The sequence below is a fragment of the Zosterops lateralis genome (genome assembly GCF_965231275.1).
Source record: "Zosterops lateralis genome assembly, chromosome: Z".
In the NCBI taxonomy this organism is placed as follows: Eukaryota; Metazoa; Chordata; class Aves; order Passeriformes; family Zosteropidae; genus Zosterops; species Zosterops lateralis.
The window spans coordinates 64,499,133-64,521,426 of NC_139800.1; the positions used below are offsets into that span (position 1 = coordinate 64,499,133).

General features: G+C 37.1%; 1 protein-coding gene across 3 annotated transcripts in view; it reads left to right on the forward strand.

Moving 5' to 3' along the window:
- The window catches only part of TRPM3 (transient receptor potential cation channel subfamily M member 3), a gene marked incomplete at both ends in the record, with an annotated part of 383,951 nt that overhangs the window by 270,156 nt on the left and 91,501 nt on the right, over positions 1–22,294 (forward strand). For 2 of the 3 annotated variants that reach the window (XM_083884288.1, XM_083884289.1), the window contains 2 exons: positions 1,461–1,632; positions 19,877–20,051. In XM_083884288.1, the coding sequence (XP_083740414.1) occupies positions 1,461–1,632; positions 19,877–20,051 (347 nt within the window). Of the gene's footprint in view, positions 1–1,460; positions 1,633–19,786; positions 20,056–22,294 lie in introns of those variants that run through there. The other variant, XM_083884290.1, reaches the window with a different exon arrangement.

Sequence of the window (22,294 nt, forward strand, 5' to 3'; positions counted from 1 at the left end):
AATGCATCTGGCAGTGTAGTGATATTTGTTGTCATATGCAGCTGTAGAATAAATTGTTATGAATGAGGCATCAAAAGAGACAACATAAAAAAATATGAGCCAGAGCTATTACCTGTTCTCACAGAGTGTAGTATACTGCTCTGCTGTTGGCCAGCTACCCTCTAGGTCTTCTCAGACCTATTCCCTCCCTTTTGCAGGATGAAGAGCTTACAGAGTACCCTTTGCATGATAGTTTATAACAGCAAAAGAAGTCTGTGTATTTTTCCTTGCTGGCTAAGAGTTGATCAAAGTTAGTCAGACATTCACAAGGGAAAATAATGTATATAGAGAGATCTCTGGCTAAAGAATTGCTAACACATATTATTTTTAAAGAATTGTGTCTCAATTAGAGATCTCTTTAGAATTACAGAGGGAGAAGAGCTTATGAATAAATCAATAATTTATTATATTTCTGTCTGCAAGCATTTATGTCAAATTTAAGTGTACATATTTGTGCATTAAAAGCACAAGACCTGAAAAATGAACCATCTCAGAACTCTGAAGAATATTCCTTGCAAATGAAGGATAGCCCAGCTGATTCTTCTAACAAGTCTTTACAGCATTTCTTCAGCTAGGACTTTTTTTTATAGATTTTTGGTTTTATCTGTCCAAAAAGATGAGACATACATAAGAAAGGCAGGGAAAAGTATTGCTAGAAAACCTTTGAAGTATCAGTCAGGATGCCTTGACACACCACCATTCTCTTGCCATGTTGGTACAATATACCTTATGTCAATAGGCACTCACTTAAGGAGCTAAGAGCTGCTCAGTCTGCTGCACCATTTCTCCTGATAAAATCAAATCTAAAGTAAACTCCCCACTGAAAATAAACTTTCTTAAGCTGTTGTGAATATGAACAACTGCCCTTTTACTGATGCTATGAGTTGGCCAATAGTTTTTCCAAGAAAATTGAAAATGTGATTTAATATCTTGTGTACACCTCTCTAAGAGTGGAACTCACCTGTATTTGTGTGTCTCCAGTGCTGGTGGTTCTGGGTGAGCCAACATTGGAGGCATGATGCTGGGTGGGATCTGTGAAGGAAGAATCAAAGAATTTGGTCAAGGCAAGGTGAGATTTAACAGCAATGCTCTGGATAGTCAGCAGCAGACAGGGTATACAGTGTGTGTGTGTATAGTCACTCAGACCTCTGGAGCACTGGATTTTGAAGGAAGCAGTGGACGTTGATGCAATTGAAACAGATTACCATGGAAAATCCTTTAAGCTGTGTCTGCATCTGAAAGAGCGGTGTTAAGGTCATTTTCTACTTTACACATAAAAGAGAGTAATACTCAATTGCAGTACCTGAATTTTGATTTTTTTCTTTTGTTTCATCTTGTCAGCTCCTATCTTGTAACTGACTTAGTTCAGAGGCTCTTTTCTGTTTAGTGTACCTTCTTTTTGCTCTGTCTCTAAAATGCAGGTGGTCCGACCATACCAGACGATGTCCAATCCCATGAGCAAGCTGACAGTGTTGAACAGCATGCATTCTCATTTTATTTTGGCTGACAATGGTACTACTGGTAAATATGGAGCAGAGGTAAAGCTTCGTAGACACCTGGAAAAGCACATCTCACTTCAGAAGATAAATACAAGTGAGTAACTCGTTGCTTGTGTTACTTTATTATTACAAAAACCACTCAGTATAAAGAAGAAATAATTCTGCATATCTGAGAGAGCAGTTCTACTGTCTATAGTGACCATGAGCTAAGGAAAACAAATAATGATGAACAAAGATAATAAAATTTTGGTATCGAGTGCAGTGGGTAAAGGCACAGCACAAATAACTGGATTGGTTTCTGCTAAGATTCAAGCAGTATTTGATAAGATTCAGATTCTACTCAGGTGTTTAGTAGCCTCTCTTCCTTAGAACTGTGTACAGTTCAGTTCTCCTTCATTCAGTAAAGAATAAGGTGAAATTAGTACAGTTAAAGAAAAGAGTGACAAAACAAAGGGGAGAGTTTTTTATTATAAATGTCTTGCAGGTTGAAGAGACACTGATATTTATAGGCGATGGGAGTGTTCCACAGAAGTATTACTATACCTTTGCACTAGGCAGCTGTCATTAGCCAAAGCCAGAAGCTGAGCTAAGAGGTTAGGTGCTCCTTTCACTTCGTCTCTTGCAACCCTGATGATACCTCATCATGACCAGATTGAAGGCTCAGTTTTTTTCTCTCAAAGTTATATTTTTTCGTTTCATGTACCAGTTTCCTACCTAAAAGAAAAAATAGTCACCTAATAAGCACTTCTGCATGGATTAAATAAAATATGATATCTCAATACCAGTATTATTTCTGTAGTGTACCCATGCTTGATGCTTGATGTGGTGTACACATACTTAGAGATGGGACTTAATTTCAATTCTGTTTTTAGTCTCACAAACAATCATCCCTGTTGTACCTCCGTAAGATTTCTTTTGGAGTGAAAACAGATCTAGTTTTTCAAAACTGATAATATGCAATCTTTCTGCTAATAACTCTCTTTAAACATGCAATTTTGAGGAATGGTGAAACTTTTCATGACATAGGCACATGAAAATGGAACGAGACTAAGAAAAGCATTTAGCTCTCAGACATCAGATAACAAGGAATTACAGGCAGGCCTAATTGGGTGAACATAACCTAGAATGTTATTCATGCTTGATAAAGTTTTGTATATGATGAACGTAATCTGTGCTTAAATTAAAATTACATGCCTCTTACAGCCTTCAGCACCACTGCATGAACTCCGGTCATGACAGGCTTATTGTTTTTAGGATATCACAGTTATATTGCTTTTTCTCAGGTAACACTATGTAGATGAGCACAAAATGTGTGCATCATAAGCAGCAGGTACATGTCTGGGAGCTTCCTTAGCAGATGAAGATAGCGTAATCTAATCCTAGTTTGACCAGCAACAAAAAGGCATATTTGAAAAGGGCATATCATGAAAATACATAAAATTGTGTCATAAATAGAAGTGATTTTGAAGGTATCCACAATCAAACTGTGAGGTTTTTTAGTTTACAGAACAACGTTTTGGTGGCAAAATCTTATCTTAAAAAATAGATCTCTTTAGAGAGATTTAACTTAATTCAGATTTGGTCAAGAGGCTTATCTTTTAAAAAGTGGCTGATGGATGAAACTACAATGTTTGGTGGTTCAAATCAAATGCTTGCCTGATGCTTCAAACATCTACAAAAAAAGAAGAATTTCTCTTCTCTGGTTTCTTTCTGCAGTATCCCCCCCACACAAAAGTAAGCATCCTCCTTTTCACTTTCCTCTGTGACAGAGACTCCACCATTTAACCACTCCCTCCCTCTCTCTCTTCTGCACACAAAGATACTTGGATCTTGCAACACTTCCTCAAAATAGAAGTGTGAAAAAATTGTTCAAAAAGAAGGTTGCCAATAAAATTTGTACATCTTGGTTCAGTGACATCCAGAATGTTTCTGCAACATTTTGTTTCTTCTGGCTTTAGATAAGGTTGACTGAGTCCTGCCCACCCTCTAGTTATTAGGAAGTTGACCATATGGATGAGAAAGACCACCTGCCTTCTTGGGTCAGCCAAACAGATGGCAAATCTCTTATGTTTTATTTACCCTTATTTATAGCAGAGCAATGTAGATCCTCCATCCTGTGCATGACAGAGCATTGCTGCCAAGGGATTTTTATCCAAATGGGAGTCTGTGCAGCCATGCATGTATGTCTTTACTTACCATATTCCAGTTACAAGCATGTGGAGTGGGGGAAAACACTGACAGCATCACAATTTTCTTTGTGGGAGAGTCAGGAGAAGGTGCAATTGTTAGTTAATCACTAAAAGAAAGAGTCTGCTCTAGAAAACAGATTTAGGAACTCATAAACACTTGATAACTTTTTTTTCACAGCCTGCCTCTTGACAATAGTGCTAAAAGTAGATTTTATTCTTATTTTTAAGCCTCCCTGAGTTTTATATGCTAGGCTTGTCATTTCCTCTTATTTATTTTCCATTGCTTTAGCTATGTCTTTTTTCAGTGCAGTGATAGCTTGTCTGGATATTTGGGGGTCACATACTGTTTACAAAGGGAAGCTTTAAACTTGTTCTCACATATTAAAGACACAGAAAATGACATTCCCTTCAAATAGACTAGGACAGTGGCAGTCTCTTTTATAAAATTTAAGACTAAATTAGATCATTAAATATGTCAGGTAATTATGAAAGTTTCAGCTGTTTTTGTTCCTAATGTGGCATCATTCTCAGTCATTCAGCAGTATCTAATTTCCTGAATAAATGTACTATAAAATAAGAATAAGAACAAGGATAATAATAGGGAGAAGAAGAATAAGAAAAATCTCCAATTATGCCCCTTATGAAGACTAGGGAAAATATTTTACAGAGTATTCTGTTTTCCATTACCTTTTTAGGTATTAACACTTGTATTGCTCTTTTTTCTTGTCCTCAGCAAATACTTAGGAATGAAAAAATGCTTTTCAGACAAGCAGAGGGTGACATTTGTGGCCCTGAGCCTGCAGATTCAGCACAGACTCACTCAGTTGTGCAATTACCTAGAGGTCAATTTGATGCTTTAATGCTCAGCACAGGTTTTTCTTATTTTCACAAAGTAATACTATTTTAACACAGCCCAGCAACCACCTCTTGAAGTGAGCCTCAAGTTGTCTCAAAGTCCTGGAGTTTTAAAGTGCGTCATTTTTTAGCACGAAATGTTGAAAGTAAGAAGAACTTTTCTGAAAGGGCTTCAAGATCAAAAGGAAATATTCCAAGTGATCTGATCAGAAATGTTTCTGGTTTCCAATTCATATAAATTTTTGGGTCCTGGACTTTTTGCAGAATTTTCAAGGCACAGAGTTCATTTGAAGATATACACTGGAAGGAAGGAAAGATATCTTTGTAACTATCTCTGGCATAGAGTTTATTTGTATAGCATTACATGGTTAATTCAATAGTTCATGTAAAAGTTTTTACATTGAAATGTGGAGTCCGTCCTATTCCAAAAATAGTGCATTAATGAGCATAAGATTTTAGCATAATAAAATGCCCCAGCTTGAAAGGGAGATGGAGTACTTGGAGGGCAGTTGTGTTTCTATCTCTGATGCTCTGCTTACACTGTTCCATCAAAAGGAAGGAAGGGCTCTATGGCGTGTCAGGCTGATGTAATCTGCCACTGTCAGTTTACTGATTTCTGATTCACTGCTTCTGGTGCTCAAGAGACTAAACTCTGTCTCATTGCCTTGAACACAAGACAGAGCTACAGCTGTCTGTAGAATGACAGATTGCACATAGACTGGAATAGACCTCTGAAGGTCCCCAGTCTGAGTCTCTTCTCAAAGAAGAGTATTTTCAATGCTGAGTAAGTTTGTCTGTAGCTTCATTTAGCCAATAACCTCCAATAGTTAGTATTTAACCATCTATAAGGACTCCAGCAAAAGGTTTAGAAACTTTCTCCAACCCCATCACCAGTGTGTTTTCTGAAGCCCACAAACTGCTATTACTGGACATCTTCCCTTCAGAGGACCTCACCCTATCAAGAAAAAAATGTCAAATGTCTCTGATACCTTTTTAACATCCCTGCAGATGGTTGTAGGACAGGTATAGGATGACTCCTTAGACTCCTTTTCAAAAGGTTAAACAAGCACTGCTGTCTCAAACCCTCCTCCTTAGGCATATGCTCTAGGCCACTACAGACCTTAGCATCTTTCCTCTGGATGCTTGCCAGTTTCCCCTCATCCATCATGGACTGCCCAAACCTGGGGCTACAGCCCCGCTAGTGATGAACAGAGTGAGCATGAGACAAAACCCCACACTTGGCACACTGCTCTGATGTAGCTCGAGTACCTGCTGTGCCTTATGTGCACCAAGAGTGTGCTGATGCCTCACATTCATATGAGCACCCACTGAAACCCTGAGTCCAGGATGTAAGGATGTGGTTATCTGATTAGAACAAAAGATTTAAGTTTTAGTCTGAACAGCCATAATTTACCTTGGAATTCTTTTTTTAAAAGTGAACTCAGAATTTATATGGGATTTTTCAAGTTTGGACTTGATTTCCCTAAATATCATAAAAGTCCTTACTGGTTTTGAGACCTAAAATCAGTTTAAAATAATGTCTTCTAATTGATTATCTTCGTAACAATAGCTAAAAGTCATTAGGCATCTATTCTCAGGAGATAGTCTGCCATGTTATTGTAGGCCTAGCATCTAATTATTCTTTTTCTAAAGTTCTTGTGCCTCTCCCAGTCTCATCTCATCTATGATATTCCTTGATTTAAGTCATTCTGAAGTGTTATGTTTCAATGCTAAATTTTATTCAGAAGGAATAGAAGGACTTTTTTATTTTCTTTTTCTCCTTTCCCTGATGCCTGAGAAGTCTTCGGTACATTGTAAGTTTTTTGTACTTTTTACAGCTGCTATTTCCAAAATATTGTAAACTTATATCTTCCTTCCAATGGGTGACAATGGTGTAATGCAATGTTTCCAAAAATATTCTCCAAATAAATGTTTGACCAAAAAAAAAAAAAAAAAGGCAGAACAATTTTCACAAGTATTGTCACTGGATTCAAAATCAGTGGATATCTTATGATCATTCAAGATGTGAAAGTGCAGATAGTGTATTTTTCTTACTTGTAATCTATAAACAGAGAAAGGAAATAAATGAAGCGTCTAATTACTAGAGATTACCTATTGCAAAGTCTCCAATTATAACATTCCTGGACACTAGCCAACTCTTTTTCTAAAGGGCTGTAGAATGGCCTGGTCATTTGCTAACATGTAAATCATTACCATTTCTGCAGAATATTGCTGAGTAATGCAATAGGCACATCAGTTGTGCCTTGAACCAGAAAAATAAAAGAAAGTATACAAAATGTACATTGGAAGTTACAAGTCATAAAATATTCATTCCTGCTACTCCACAGATGGTTAGATTAGAGTAATTGCCAATACAGCAACTCAGCTAATACATTTGGTCTGAGAACTGTTAATCATTTTCAGACAAAGTCACTCCAATAGGTTGACATGCTGTGGGTTTTACTCATTTTGTGATTAGAGAGAAAAATGCTTTCTCATTAACAGGTGTCATCTAGAATTACTTCATATTATATAAAAGGGCCTCTACCAGCACTTGCAGAATCTTCAAAAATCCTACCTTAAAGCTTCTCCCTTTTGGCTCCTCACTCATGTTTGCATTTTTATAATATGCCGTTCATTCCTTCTGTTTGCACTAAGGCCTTCCTTTCATGTGATATAGTTGTTGCTATTAACTGACTTGTTATTGCTGACTGAAATATTCTCGAGTCCTTGAAGAGCTTACAGCATGGTTGCCAAGCACTTCCATCACAAATGCTTACTTTCCTTCATATGAATACTCTTACTGGGGCAGAGGAGCAATTAAACAGAGATTATTTTTATATATAACAATCATTGCACATTGCATATATGAAACTTTTAATTTGAATGAAGGGTGAATTAATAAGAATGTTGTATGTTTTTGCTTTAAAAGAGCGTGTATAATTTTGTCAGCAGAATCAGAATCTGGACGTGACACATAGCGTAGCACACCACAGCACAGCATAGCATGGACTCACAGCGTGTTCTTGTGTATGCATAACCATTTGGTGAAACATATAATCATTTTGTATCTTTCATGTACATTTCATGTCTTACACCACATATGTATCATTAATAAAATTTGTGCTCAGCATGTGTTAAGAAGGAATATGTCAGAGAATGGTAATGTAGTGGTTCAAAGAGCAGAATAAATAAGCTTTGTGTGGTATTTGCATGACAAATGGCCTTGAAAACATACTGATCACATGCTAATGACATTTTATTTTTAAATACAGATATTATACTGAAAGCTTCATACATCAGATTACTAAAATCTTGGTCAGAATGCTGCCAGTATTTTCTGTTCTCTGTAACAATCTGAAAGAGGTTTTACATTCTTAAAATTTGCTTTGGAAATAGATGAAGTCTAGTCAGTGAGGCAGGGATGTTCAAATTGGAGTTAACAGCTACCATAATAGATTAAATTGTAAAAAGATCTAATGTTTTCTCTAACAATTTAAAAGATGATCCCTTGCTTGTTAGATTTCTGATGTTTTATAGCATTAGACACAGCCTCAGAGAAGCAAAGAGGCAAGTGAAAGGAATTAAATGAGGCAAAAGGACTTCACTAACATAAGGAATGAGAATAACAAGCCTATATAATGTCACCTACCCAGCAGGAGTCCAGCCTGTGCTGTAAAGGAAGAAAGGAAGACATTTTTCTGCTATTGCAAACTCTTTTCTCTTCATAAAATTAGCCACCGCCTTCTTCTTCAGAAACAGTTATATGGGAAAAAAAAAATAGCCCTTTTCTTGGATTTTTAACAATTCCATTTCCAGGAGAGCCAGGAATAATGTAAAAATATGGATATGTAACCAAAAACATATTTGAAACCAGAATGTTGAGCCAGAGGATGTAAAGGCAGTGTATGTTTAATTGGAAATAGACCTCTTCAAAAAAATCAGAAAGGTTGAAGTAGTTTGCTTTATTTTGTATCTTTTATAAACTTTTTGACCTATTCTAAATCTTTTAAGGCATATACTCTTTAGCCTTTCTGAAGCTTACAAGAACCACTTTACACTACTAGGTCCATTCATATAGCTGAAGCATGGTGATATTTCTGAGAAAGATGACCACACAAAATCCTTAGGCTGTGTAGATCCACTTTGTGAAACTAATACTCTTCTTTTAAGCAGTGGATTTCTGGAAGAATTGTCTCCCAGACCACAGAGGACTTAATGCAGAATTTTATTGTTCATTATCATGCTGCAGCTGTTCTAATTTTAAACATGCAATTTGGTGCTGAAGGTTTGCTCTACCTCCCCTATATGCTGTTTGAAAAACAGAGAGACCATAGGTATTAGAACCTGTGACCTTATATTTGCTCTTTCTTCTTTATAGAGCTTGTTAATGTAGTTGAGTTTTGGTAGGCCTGTGAGAAAAAATTACTGAGTAAGGAATTGAATTGAGTGAAGTTGGGTGATTTGATTAGGTAGAGAAGGCAGTTTAGACAGTATAATATGTCTACGATATCTGTTCATGTGACCCGTGGACTTCCCTTTGTCATCCTATGCCTGAGAATATATGAAGGGGGCTGGGAAGGCAAAGGGACGTTCAACTGTCATCACTGGCACCTTCTCTAACCATTACATCATCATCAAACGCATTGGAATTCTCATTTGATTCAGATTTTTCCTTCGTGTTCTGTGCAGTCCTAGATGTATTTTCATAACTACATAGCTGGGAAGATCTAGGTACAGACTACTTTCTGGGAGAGGAGGTCTGCTGCAAGATTGAAAATTTGATTCCCTTGAAATTTCACTAAAACCCAGAACTGTTTGAAGTTTTGACTCATCTCAGATTTTGCTAGAGATTGGCAACTTGGGTTTTTTCATTAAAAGCGTCATGATGTTTGTTGATGAGGCACTGGAGACAAACATACCTCAGAAAGGCCTGAGAAAGCATGAGGTTAAAAACCATTCTTGAAGCACACAATAGATCCATGCAAGTGGATCTATAAATTCCTTTCACAAACTTGACTTTAAACAGCTGAGTTTGTTTAAAACACGTTTTCATATGATTCATATAGAAGAAAAAGAGTTCAGGTCATTTCAGCTCCCTAATTTTTGGACATTTTAGATTTATTGAATTTGTAAGCTGCAAAACTAAGAAACATTATTTTTGGATGAATCCACTTCAGCCTAATTTCTGCTGTTCTGTAGCTTACCTGTTGTAGTTTTCTAAAACAGGTGAGAATAAGGGATAATTTTCTGAGATTACATAGAGTCAAATATGTTGAAAAATAAGCAAAATATGACAAGGAAATACCCATCAATATGTAACATGAGGTAGTATAGAATTTGATTATGTTACAATGCAATAGCTTTATAAAGTCCTGCATGCAAGATACAGTAGTGCTCACATCCCAGGGGAGCCAGGGAAAGCACAAGGGAAGATCAGACAGAATGCAGGAATTTCTGAAACTGTAGTTGCTCCTGTGTGTCTTAGGCCATTGCCTACAGATGATGAGCTCCAAGAATGAAAACAGTTAGGTCCTCGGGTACTTAAGCAGTTGACTGCAAGGATAGATAGGGTAAGTTTTGTCTGAAATCCACACAAGTTCTTGTGTGTGTGTGTCTGTGTGTGTGTGTCTTTAAACTTGAAGTGCCAGCTTTGAACTATGTATTGCCCCTGTATAGAGGGTAACCAAGTGGTTGTTTTGACACTTAAGAAGCTCACAAATCCCATGGTTTAGTCTTACATAGGCTCTTCCTTGCTCCCATGTTTCTCCTGAGGACTCTCTTTATCCTTTTGCAAAGACAAGTACAGAAATCAAACATACCACAAATCTTTTCTTGTTACCATGCTGGATTTTCTTTTGAGGAGTTTTCAGGATCAGTCCACTATTAAATGAAGATACGGCTCCAGGTGTCAGGTCCCAGATTTGTCTGTCAGTGTCAGATCTGTAAGGATGGCGAATACATCAGTAGGTAGATGTAGAGAGAGGAGAACACTGAACAAATCAAGATGAGAATGAAAGTATCAAGGTAGAGCAGAAGAGAAAGAAGAGACTGGGACAAATGTAATACGATCATACTCCTAGCAAAGAGGAGAATTAAAAATAGAGGAGATAAGAGAAGATTATGGATTAAGCAGAAGGAGACCGAGAGGAGTGAAAATGTGATTGGGCTACCAAAAGGGAAATTATAAAGATAAGAATGCAGAATGGAAGGGAGCATATCAAGCAGAACAAGGAGAATGAATGAAAATTACAATGGTAAAAAATAAAGATGAAAAAATAAAATTCATAATAGTGATTTTACGTTGTGTTTGGGAAAATAAAAGGGAAATTTTAGTAAATGATATTCAACAAGCCTGTAGTAGAAAAGCCAAATAATTAAATGGAAAAGAAAAAACAAGTCAAATTGTTGCAAGGTTTTCCTTATTAGAAGTAGTTGTGTGTCATTTCATCACAAATAATCCTATAATTTTGTGAATTTCAGGAGCACAGCAAATATTCTTAGACTTTTTTGTGTTGGCTTACCAGATCAGTTTGATTTCTCTAGACACAGGGCTGGTAATGAGTCTCCAAACAAATGGAAGTTCCCCTTAATTTCTGAATATAAAAAACTATTAAAAGTATTCAGGAAAGAGTAGAATAAGTTTGACTCTTTTTTTCTCTTTTTTGTTTTTGGTAAGTTGGTTGGTTGGTTTTGGTTTTGGTTTGGTTTGGGTTTTATTCTGTAAGTTTCTCTCCTTTTGTTACTGAACAGTTCTTGAAGGATTGAAAGAAATACCCATCTTATCTTTGCCATTACTGGGATAAGAGGTTCTGCTCTAGTGAAGATGTGCGAGACAAGGATGAGAAAAAGCAAAAGTTGACTGTAAAAAGGGCAGTTATGTGAAATTAGGTTTGAACTAGATGTAACATTCGGGAGATGTTCCCGTACTTCTGGGTAATAAAACCCAGCATTCTTTTCCATCACCCTGTGAAGTCAAGATCCATTTTTTTCCAGTTGTGATCACTTAGTACTTAATGTAATTGTTCTAGTGGTAAACATATTGCAGCTGTGATTTGGAGAGCTGGAGCATGCAGATACATTCTGTGTGCAGGTGATCTTATCTCTCTGCCTTTTGGTATTGATATTTTAGCCAAAAAGGTGTCATACACTTCAGAAAGTGTTTTCAAAAAGGCTAAAAACAACTGCCTAGAAAAAGTCCCAGGTTGTAATCATATTTCATTGTAACCTAATATGAAGGATCTGGATTATTTTAGGATGTTCTCTGTTATCACTTAGCCTTTCTGGAACTATAGCTAACTTTCTGGAACTTAGCTAACTGGAACTATAGAGAGTACCACATAGATGTCCAGAGGTGAAGCAGACACATTCGTGTGGTCTAACTTTTAACAACTATTGAAATCCAACATCATTTAAAATCTATTTAAGCATCACTTACCCTGTGGTTAGACATACTGTATTAACAGCCGAAGAACAATATTTGTTGACTCTGTATTACTGTAAGACAAATATCAGTTGAGAAATGTAAAATTATTTTTCTTAATCTTATAGGTCTACACCAGGACTTATTAGAATTACAGGTCACGTTTAATTCTTTATCCATTCTGTGCAGGTGTCTTGCACTAGGATATCCAAGTACTATGTAAACACTTGGACTGAAATGTTTCTGGAAGCCACAGTTTTATGTGGTGTTTCTTTCAGCCATTGTTAATACATTACACTGCTGCATACTCTGCTTGTCCCATGAAGCATAGCTATAGCCTAGAAACTGGAAGAAACTTCTGAAACAGACTTCATGAGCTAAGGACTTTGTTTTTCTTTAACTTACCAGAACTGCTAAGTTCTAATATGAGTTTCAAGACACCCTTAAATCTCTCAAAAAATCATAAAGAAATGCTGGTTTGCAGTTTCAAATATGAATGAATAAGGCTTATAAGTCAGTTTCTCCTCAAAAATTTCAGTTCATCATATATATTTAGGTTAAAATTGAGATCAGATTTGATGAAAATGTAATTTAAAGCTGTTAAAGTTCTTGTAACCTGATCAGTATGGTTAGTGAACTTCGTAACAGTTTTATCAATCACCCACTGAAAATTAAATGAGATTTTCTACAAAATACCTCGAATAAACAATGTTTGCATTAAAAAGCCCTGGAGTATAACCTCATCTGTTGAATTAATAGCCTGGGAACATGTCATCTGTTTGACACAGTTAACGTTTTTTTACACTGTGAAGCATTTGTGCAAAATCTGTATGCCTTTCCATGCACTGGGAAACACTTGTAGGAACTCTAACATGGATATATCTGTTGATTTGTATTTTTGGATTTGTTTGTTTGTCAGTCAGTAAGAGAGCATTGAATTTACCACTAACAGAAGTCATTATCATAGGAGAATTTTGCAGTTAGAGGGATAGCTCTTGCCCACAAGCAGCAGACCTTTTGCAAGATGTACAGAAGGTAGTGGTGGGAAACAAATCTGAAGCCTGTCATAAGGAATTTTCTACTGCTGAGTCTATTGCCTCATTATCTGAGATAGGCATATGCAAACCTGGGCTATGATGACCAGTGGAGAAACCTACTTATTTATGTAGCCCACTATCTGCAATACATTATGGGTTCAGGAAGATTTAGCAATCTATGGACTTGGAGCGTAGCCCTATGCAAAACTGTAGAGGCCCCTTGATCATGCAGATATACCTGCTTTCCTGAGGACCTGACAAGCCCTTCCAGCTCAGTGATGTCTCACACATCCCTGTACATGCCTCAGGTAGGCTCAGGTTTTCTAGGAAGGCTGAGAGTCCTGTTTCTACATTGCACAGATGAGCAGTGTGTGCTGCGTTCGGAAAAGACATTGAGCTGTCAGGTTGAGTGCTCATGCACCTTGTGAAGGTTTATGCAGGCTTACTTTGCCCCTGGGACAGTTTGGGCTCTCTCAGTATGTCCACAGTGACTCTGTCTTATGTATAACCTTAAGCCTGATGTTCCTCCATTGTATCCAGCCTCTGGAGATCTTGCTGTCCATCTGCACGTTGTGCATGAGGCGTGACACATGTTTGCAGCTGTATGCCACTCCTGTGCTAGCTGCTGGGCAGTAGCTCCTCCAGTAGGACAGACACAGGCCTCAACATCCCAAACAAATCTGAATAATACCAAACTCTCCAGTCAAAATTTCCATGTAGGAAAAGGAAATTAACATAGGACAACTCACACCAACATGTCCGACCTAGTTAAAGAGCAAAAATGGCCGGCAGGAAATCAACTCAGATGTGTCTGTCACCACCAAATGTTATGATACTGAATTAGACACATTTCGTCAGGTTAGTCAATTAGAACCTCTGTTTTATTTGAGTGAACTCAGGGCTGAACTTACAGATAGTTACTCTTAAAACCTTGCTTAAAAACATGAGTAGTAAATTAATTTTGTAGTAAATGAGGCATTTTATTCACTTGTTGGTCTATAAAAATATGGGTAACTCATGCTTAGCTCTTCACTAAAAGAATTAGTAATAATTTATAAGACAGTTATACATTATTTATAAATATACTCACAGTATAAAATATTCATATTTTCCAAGAACTAGGAAAACAAAATAGGGCTTCCGCAAAGCACGGTAGATATTTTTTAGTTCCTTTTCACACAACACAAACATTATGCAGCTTTTCCTTCCTTCTATTTCCAAATTCATTTATTTCTTCTAGTTTATTATTTTAATTTACATATTTATGTATTACAGCTGTGTCAAGGGGAAAATGATGGGGTTTCTTGTATATTAAAAGGAAGGCCTACAAGTGCTATTTGGTGCACATTGGGAAAAATGTTCTGATGTGTACATACGTTCCTGGAATCACAATTGTCAGAAAGTCTCATGGCTCTACTGCTGACCACAAAGGCAATAACACAGTAATGAAGCTTTAAGTTGACTACATAAATCTTTCTTACAATATTGCAGTCTATTTTCACCAGCAGTATCCACAGTACCTGACACTGTGAAACACTAAGTAGTCTAATCGACCCTGCAAAAATCCATAGTTACTGAAATACTCAAAATACAAGTTAATGTTTTGGAAATCAGAATAGTGATGAGAGTCAGATCTTTGGCACTTTTTTCTTTTTGCATGAATCATTATGCTGAGTGAAAATGGTGACTTATTTTTCTGTATTCTAATAATGAAGTCATGAGAGGCCACCTGTATTTTTGGATTTATAGCAGAAATATTAAAAATTTAGTATGTGAATTGAAGAGCTTATTAAATAGTAATATGCTAGTTAGTACGAGATGTTTCACGCATACCTGTGATTGGATACAAACTTAATATTTCTTTTGAAAATCTGAGAGAAAAAAAAATCTCCTGTCTGTCTAACAAACTATTTTTAATAACACAGAATAAAAATACAGAAATTGCTCTTAAGATGGAAGACTCTTGATTTTTCAGTCCGATATTTATCATTTTGAACTATTAGTTAACTAGGTCATAAACAACAGAGTGATAACACATCAGTCAGCATTCACAGCCATTCAAGTCTGAAAATATACTGCTAGACAAGAAGTTTCCTCCATCTTCCAAAAGAAGTAAAAAAGATTTGTTGAAACCAGAGCTCATCCTAGAAATGCTTTAAAAAGTGAATTAAGTAAATTTAAAAATAAATCCTCCATGTAATTATCAGACGTCCATAATTTTTCAAATGCTTAAAAATAATTCACCTGGACTTAAAAGTTTCTCTACAAAGTATATTGAATAAAAAGCTGATTAAGGTGTTACTGAGTATCTTCTAGGAAACAGAAAAAAATATTCAGCTATGTAAAAATTAATTGTACTTCCTTCTGTGTTTGGAAGGCAACACCAAGTGATAGTCTTTCCTGATGATAATAATGCATTGCCTCTACCAAAGAAGGTTCTCTGTGGTTTCAGACTGGGCAATATTTCAGTGTAGTGCATTAATGCTACTCTCAGTTAATAAAATGTGAAAAATTTTAAGGTTGTGTACTTTCAGAGTATTTAGTGAAAGCAACTTCAGCATCTTGCTGAAGATAGCCCATCAAGATGAGTGCTATTCTTAGGTTTTTTCCCAGACTAGGGGAATTTTTTGGTAAATTCCACAAAAACACATGAAGAGAAAACTTTTTCTTTGTTGATTTATTGGACTGTCCATTGTAGTGCTTGGAATAAAGTGCCCACCTTCTGGATGTGTGCTAGGAGACAGCAGTTCCAGTACTGTAGTCCAGTTTTGTGTCATCAAGGTTTTATTTGGCACTGCCTCCATTCTAACAATCTCAACTAGAGCAAGAAACCCTTTTTGTAATGATGTCCTTGACGTTATAAGGAGTGTATCACCTCTGCATTTAGGATCTCACCTCACAGCCTGCCATTATCCTTCCAAGTGAAGTGTCTGAAACCAAAGGCTCCCTGTGGATCTATCAGGCACTGCCAGCCCCTTCCTTACAGACTATAGTATATCATATAACACACAAGCTGAAATAGAGCTCTTACAAAGAATTTCTTATCCTTTTATTTTTGAGGAGATTTAGAAGGAAACATTTTGAGTAGCAGTTAAAGAGAGGTCTATTAGCTAACTTTATCTCAAAGTCAGAGGTTTTTGCTGGCATCAAATGCCAACATTCTCCAAATTGTCCCAGTGTTACATTGAGGCATAGTCAGTTCTCAATTTGATATCAACATAGCTATAAATGCAGTGTTAGTATAGTCAGTCAATGTCTTCAGATGCACTGAAATTTTTCTTCAGACCCTCTGCATTCATTTCCAAATTCCTAATACTTAGCAGAAGGTAAGACAGGAATTTTTAGGTATCAAGGTATCAAAAAGTTTAATTTAAATCTACTCTGCATGTTGGCTGAGAGTTATTGAGCTGCAGACATCTCAGTATAAGTAGCTACATTTTTATTCTGAAATTAATATAATGTCAAAACTAATTTAAATATGATTTGGAGCATAATAGAAAGCTGAGGATGTGGTAATTCCCATTTACCCATTTTTTGAAATTCTAAGGTACTCAAGCAGGCATAACCTTTTGTTATTTCACCATGCTTACTGACTTTCTTTCATGCTGTGGATACCATTACTGATCAGAAATTAAATATCATAGATCTGTGGAAGTTCATGGCACTAGGGTTCAGACAGCTGTAATGAACAGAACTTTTCCTGAAAGCCAGAAGTGGTTATACTTTGAAAAAATATAGACAAAGTGTTAGTAGCTGATTTAAAAACTATTTCTAATTCCAGAAATTAAATGGAACAATTTGCCCACCAAGCTAAAGAATCAGTAGATTTTTCCAAATCAAAATTATTTATGAAGTACAATGGAATTTAAAATAAAAAAATTATCTATTTGCTGAAATTCAGAGAGAATTTCCCAAGGGAAAACAAGATATAGAAATCAAGTCTGTGTTCAAATTATTTTTTTTTTATCTCACAAAGAAATGTGCCAGAATGATAAAAGAGCTGCAATTCAATCTGGAACTTAGCTGTATATGATAAATCAAGGTTCACATGAGTTTGGGGGTTTTTTTAACTTTAAGCTACAAACTTCATTGAACTCTGAATTGGAAAAGACTTCTTTTATTTTACTAGCCTCGAATTAGAGGATTGTTTTCATGCTGAATGAAAGAACCAGAGAACGAAAAAACTGCCATCTGATTAACCACAGTGAAACATAACTGAAACACTTGTAGAGAACTTTCGTATGCTAAGCTACTCTTGTTACTATAAAGGCTCAAATTTTAAAAAATTATTTATGTTTTAAGAAATTTAGAAGGAAAATCAAACATTACCAGAGGAATTTTGGACATGGTTTCAAATGGCCCAAAGAGGCAAAAATAGTTCAGCTGTTTAGACTAACCATAATTATTTATATTATGAGAAATACGTATACAGTAGAAACACTAGGAATGAACAGAGCAGAAGGACAGAATCTGTTTCAGGAACAGTTTGAGATACGTAAGGTAACAGCACTTATTATGATTAGTGAGTATCAGAGCATCATTTCAATAACAAAAGTTTTCCCTTTTAGTCTTAAAAGAAGACTGTAAAGACTTCACTCATCTGATAACCAGTAATCTTCTGCACTCCATCCAAAACTGTTAATTTCTAAAGTGCTGTATGTCATGAGGGTATTCAGTCATGGTGTCTTTTCCCCCCTTAATTTGCTCAGGAAGATAAGTTGAACTCTGAATCTTGTCTCATAAGATGACGTCTGTATTCCACATACACTACCTTTGACTTTTTCCTCCATTCATTCCAGTTTGTTCTTTCTGAACAAGCCTGAGCACAGACAGAATTTTGGATGGAATTTCCTGAGTGGCTTGTGCAATGGCACTGAATTGCCCCTGTTTCCTCCTGAAAATGTTTTGCTGTGTGTATTTCAGGATCATATCTTGTCCTAGTAGTCTTGCTATACCAAAGACAGTTATTTTGTCATCAGCTTTTTTAGTGAGTTCTAATGAGTTCTCAGTTTACAGAAAGATTTATTAAACACTACATAAACAGCTTTGCATCTCAAATTGTGAACTTTCACAATTTCTATTAATCCTCAATGTCATCCAGACCAAGTCTGACACATTACTAAGAATACTTCCTAATATAATCTTATTAGCAGGTGTCTAGATTGGATAGAACAACAATTAAAGGAAGTCCTTATTATTAGAAAAAATTAACCCTTGATCTCTGTGCAAATCATTATGTTAATCACTTTGTTATATACCACCCTTCTTACGCTCTTTCATTAGTGTACATTTTATAATTCTACCTATAGTTTTCTTAACATAAACAAACACCCCACATCCTACTTAAGCTCCATGACAAAAAAGTCACAGACTAACAGTAGATAGAGGCATAATAACAAGGCAGGCTGAGAATCACTTCAGGAAACATAATGTTTCCTTCAAAATGGTTCAGGAAACGCCTAGAATATTTTCCTGTTATATATACAAACTAGGTTTTTTTCTTTCTTTGTTGAAGAGTAGCTAATCTCATTTTTGGCAGTAATTCAAGTCCTTAAAATTATTGAAAATCGTTTGACCTGTGGATATTTCTAGAGGGTTTAACCAGATTTCATGTTGCAGGCTCACATGCTTACCTTTGCTTCTGAGAATTGAACTGTCTCTAAAAGAAAACTTCATCAGACATATTAACAGTAGTTACATGGCTTTCTACAACTTTTTCCAACCCAGCTATTAATAGTGAAGAACACTATTTTTTTTCCAGTAAAATGTCAGAATTTTGTGCAAAATGCATATAGGTATTCTTACAAAATCTACTTGAGAAGGAAGAAAAGCTTCTGTCAGGAAAAAAATGCTAACAGAAAATGTTCGTCTTCCTTTATTGCTTGAGTCCTTTTGAATGTCCCCAGTCTCCACTGGTCAAGAAGTGACTACCCTAAAAGATTTTTCAGCTATTTTAACACCAGCCTGGAGTCAGATTGCCTTTCTCTAAATCCACACAACTTTCCTGGCAGTCTGTGTTACAACTTTTGCAGAGCACTCCTATGTAAATACACCAATGGTGCATAAAATGAAGATGCCTCTCCTTTGGTTAGGCGCTGGTGTGGGGTCTGCAAATCAAGGAATATGTTGCAAAATTGGAGAGAATTCAGGGAAAAACTGTGAGACTGACTGGAATTGAAAAACAAGTATAGCTCTGACTTGCAAGAGAAAGTTAAAAGGCTGCCCAGCTGCAACCTCAAAGTGGATCCCATACAGGATTTTCCAGCAAGATAAATATCATAGAGGTAATTTTGCAACAGCAAGCAAAAGTATTGGAAGACTCAATGATAGGAAGCTGACAGCATACAAAAGCTAGACTACAAGCAACATTCCTGTCTTGATTATGAACATGTGAGGAAGAAATGCAGTAGCTTCTTTAAGATTTCAATACAAGATTTGATTTCTAAAAAAAAAATTCATGGTCTATTTAAACATAACTATTGTATTTGAAACAGAAGATAATGCTAGAATATACTGGTTTATGCAGTGGAACTGATGAGATGGCTACACTTGTCCCATCTGTCCTTAAAATACTTGATTTACTGAATGCATTTTCTCTAAAATAATATTATACAATCATGATGAAGTTATTTCAGTCTGATTTTTTTTTTCTTCTGTCTTCTGTTATGTTTTGTTTGCCTTGCTGGCTTTGCGGATTTTTTTGTTCCTTTATCATTGCGTTTATTTGTTTGTTTGTTTGTTTTGTGTGCATGATTTTTTATTTGGTTGGTTGCCTGTTTCGTTTTGTGTTGTTTTCGTTTGGTTTGGTTTGTTTCTTCCTTTCTTTTGCTCCAGGAATTGGCCAAGGGGTTCCAGTGGTGGCTCTTATTGTGGAAGGAGGTCCCAATGTCATCTCCATTGTTCTGGAGTACCTGCGAGACACTCCTCCTGTTCCCGTTGTGATATGCGATGGCAGTGGCCGAGCATCTGACATCCTTGCCTTTGGTCACAAATATTCTGAAGAAGGAGGGTAAGTCACTGCATAGCCTATGTTCTTTCTCTATCCACAGGTTCAATTCCGTGGTGAAGCAGAGCACAGGAAATGATTAACAGTACTGTACAAAAGCAACACCTATCTCACATGGCCATTTCCATCATTGATATGGTATTCAGAACAAAACAAAACAAGCCCTAAAACAAGCTTCATCTCTGAGCCTTCTCTGCTTCAGGCTGGAGAGTCCTAGCTCCCCCAGCCTTTCCACATATATGAGGTAATCCAGTCCTTTCATCATCCTAGTGGCTATTTGCTGGACACTCTCCAGTATGTGCATCCCTCTCTTGTACTGGGGAAGGCAGATTCAGACACATGACTCCAGAAGCATTCTCAGAAGTTGCAAGGAGAGAGGAAGGATCACCTGCTGAGCCTACACGCAGTCTCATCTTCCAGATCATCAATGAGGATATTGAGCAGGATTGAACCCAGGACAGAACGTTGAAATATGCTGATCTTCAACTGATCACAAACCTCTGGTCTTAGCCCTTTACCCAGTTTCAATTCACCTCACTGTCTCCTCCTCCATCCCATAGTTCATCAGCTTATCTATGAGGATCTTATGGAAGACTGTCAAAGACCTTATAGAGGTCTACATGGCGAATATCCACTCCTTCCCCTTCATGTAGCAATCCTATCATCTCTTCAAAGAAGGTTATCAGATTGTCAAGCGTGGCTACCCCTGATCATCTCCTTCATATGACTGGAATAAATGGTCCATCACAGCCCCAAAGATCAAAGGAAAGCCTATGAGCCTGTAGTTCTCTGGGTCCTCCTTCTTGGTCTCCTGTAAAACAGGAGTGACTATTGCTTTTCTCCAGTCCACAGGCAATTGTTCCAGTTGTCCTGGTTGATCAAAGATTTTGCCATGACATCAGTCAGCTCCCATTTGTGAGTACTCATTGTCAGGATCCATGAAATGGTGACACTATCATGTTCCACTTCCTTCCTCTCGACTTTCCTCCCAGTGTGTGGGGCCTGAGACAGAAGAAGACACTCAATACTTGATATTTTTCCATTTCCTATGTCACCAGGTCCCTTGCCCCATTCACTGAGCTTGGAGGAGGCAATTCCTGAATATTAACCAGCTTTCTTGCACCACTCTTCCCTCTAGTCTTACTTTGAGACTCTTTGAAAGATTCCCAAAAAGGACAAAGTCTGTTCATCTCAAGGCCAGGATCTTGGGACTTGTTTTTGCCCTCTCCCTCCTCACAGAATCTAGAGGTCAGCAGCTCATGGCCACTGCAGCCAAGGTTGCCTTGACCTTCACATCCCAGTAGAGAGAGTACCACGGCTGGTATGAGGTCCAGCACAGCATTTCTGTTCATTGTCTGCACTGTTACTTGAGTCTGGAAGTTCTTGTCAGTGCACTTCAGGGACTTCCAGGATTGCTTATTGTGTTGTCCCTCCAGTAGGTAACACAGTGGTTAAAATTCTCTATAAGGATAAGGGCCTGTGCAAATATGTCTGACTCATCCACTTGTGTTTTTGTGGAATTTACCACAGCATGTCCTTCATCTGGGAAAGACTAAGGATAGTGCTCATCTTGTTGGGCTATTTCCACAGCACTGTTGTTTTTCACTTACATAATCCTGTGCTTGATAGTTGAGCTCCTCCAAGACCACAGACCTACAGGAGAAAAACCTTGTCTCCTGGCATCAAGAATGAGCACGGAATCCTGGGACTTGAAGTGCTGCATCCACCATTGAAAACTCCATTCACATCGAAGCCTCTGCTCTGACAGGGGAAGCTACTCCAGATCTGGAGAAAATTACTCTATAGTGTGTCACTACTATACCTGAGACTATTTGTGATGGAACAAACTAATCTGAGGATCCCTTTCTTTGCATCCTCTTGCAGAAGCTGCTGCACAAGCTTGGCTGTACTCTTGGTCTGGTTCTTGGATAGGCTTTTCCCAAGCACAAGTTAAAAAGGGCTTTGCCCTGCCTCATAAGGGATCAGTTGCAAATAAGGTTACAGGCATCCTAGATTAAGAGTAGCAGCATTCATTAGCAAATGCTGAAGCTTTCTTGGTCCACAGCCTCATGGCTACCTTAACCTGTTCCTTACCTGACAGCCACAAGCACCCTCAGAAGGTTTCCAAGTGTTCAACAATGATCATGGACTTTGTCCTTTTGGAAGTTCCCAAAGCAGAGCTCAGTCTGATGCCCAGAGGAGAAAATAACAAATAGAGAGAAGATTTAACAATTTTAGAACAAAAC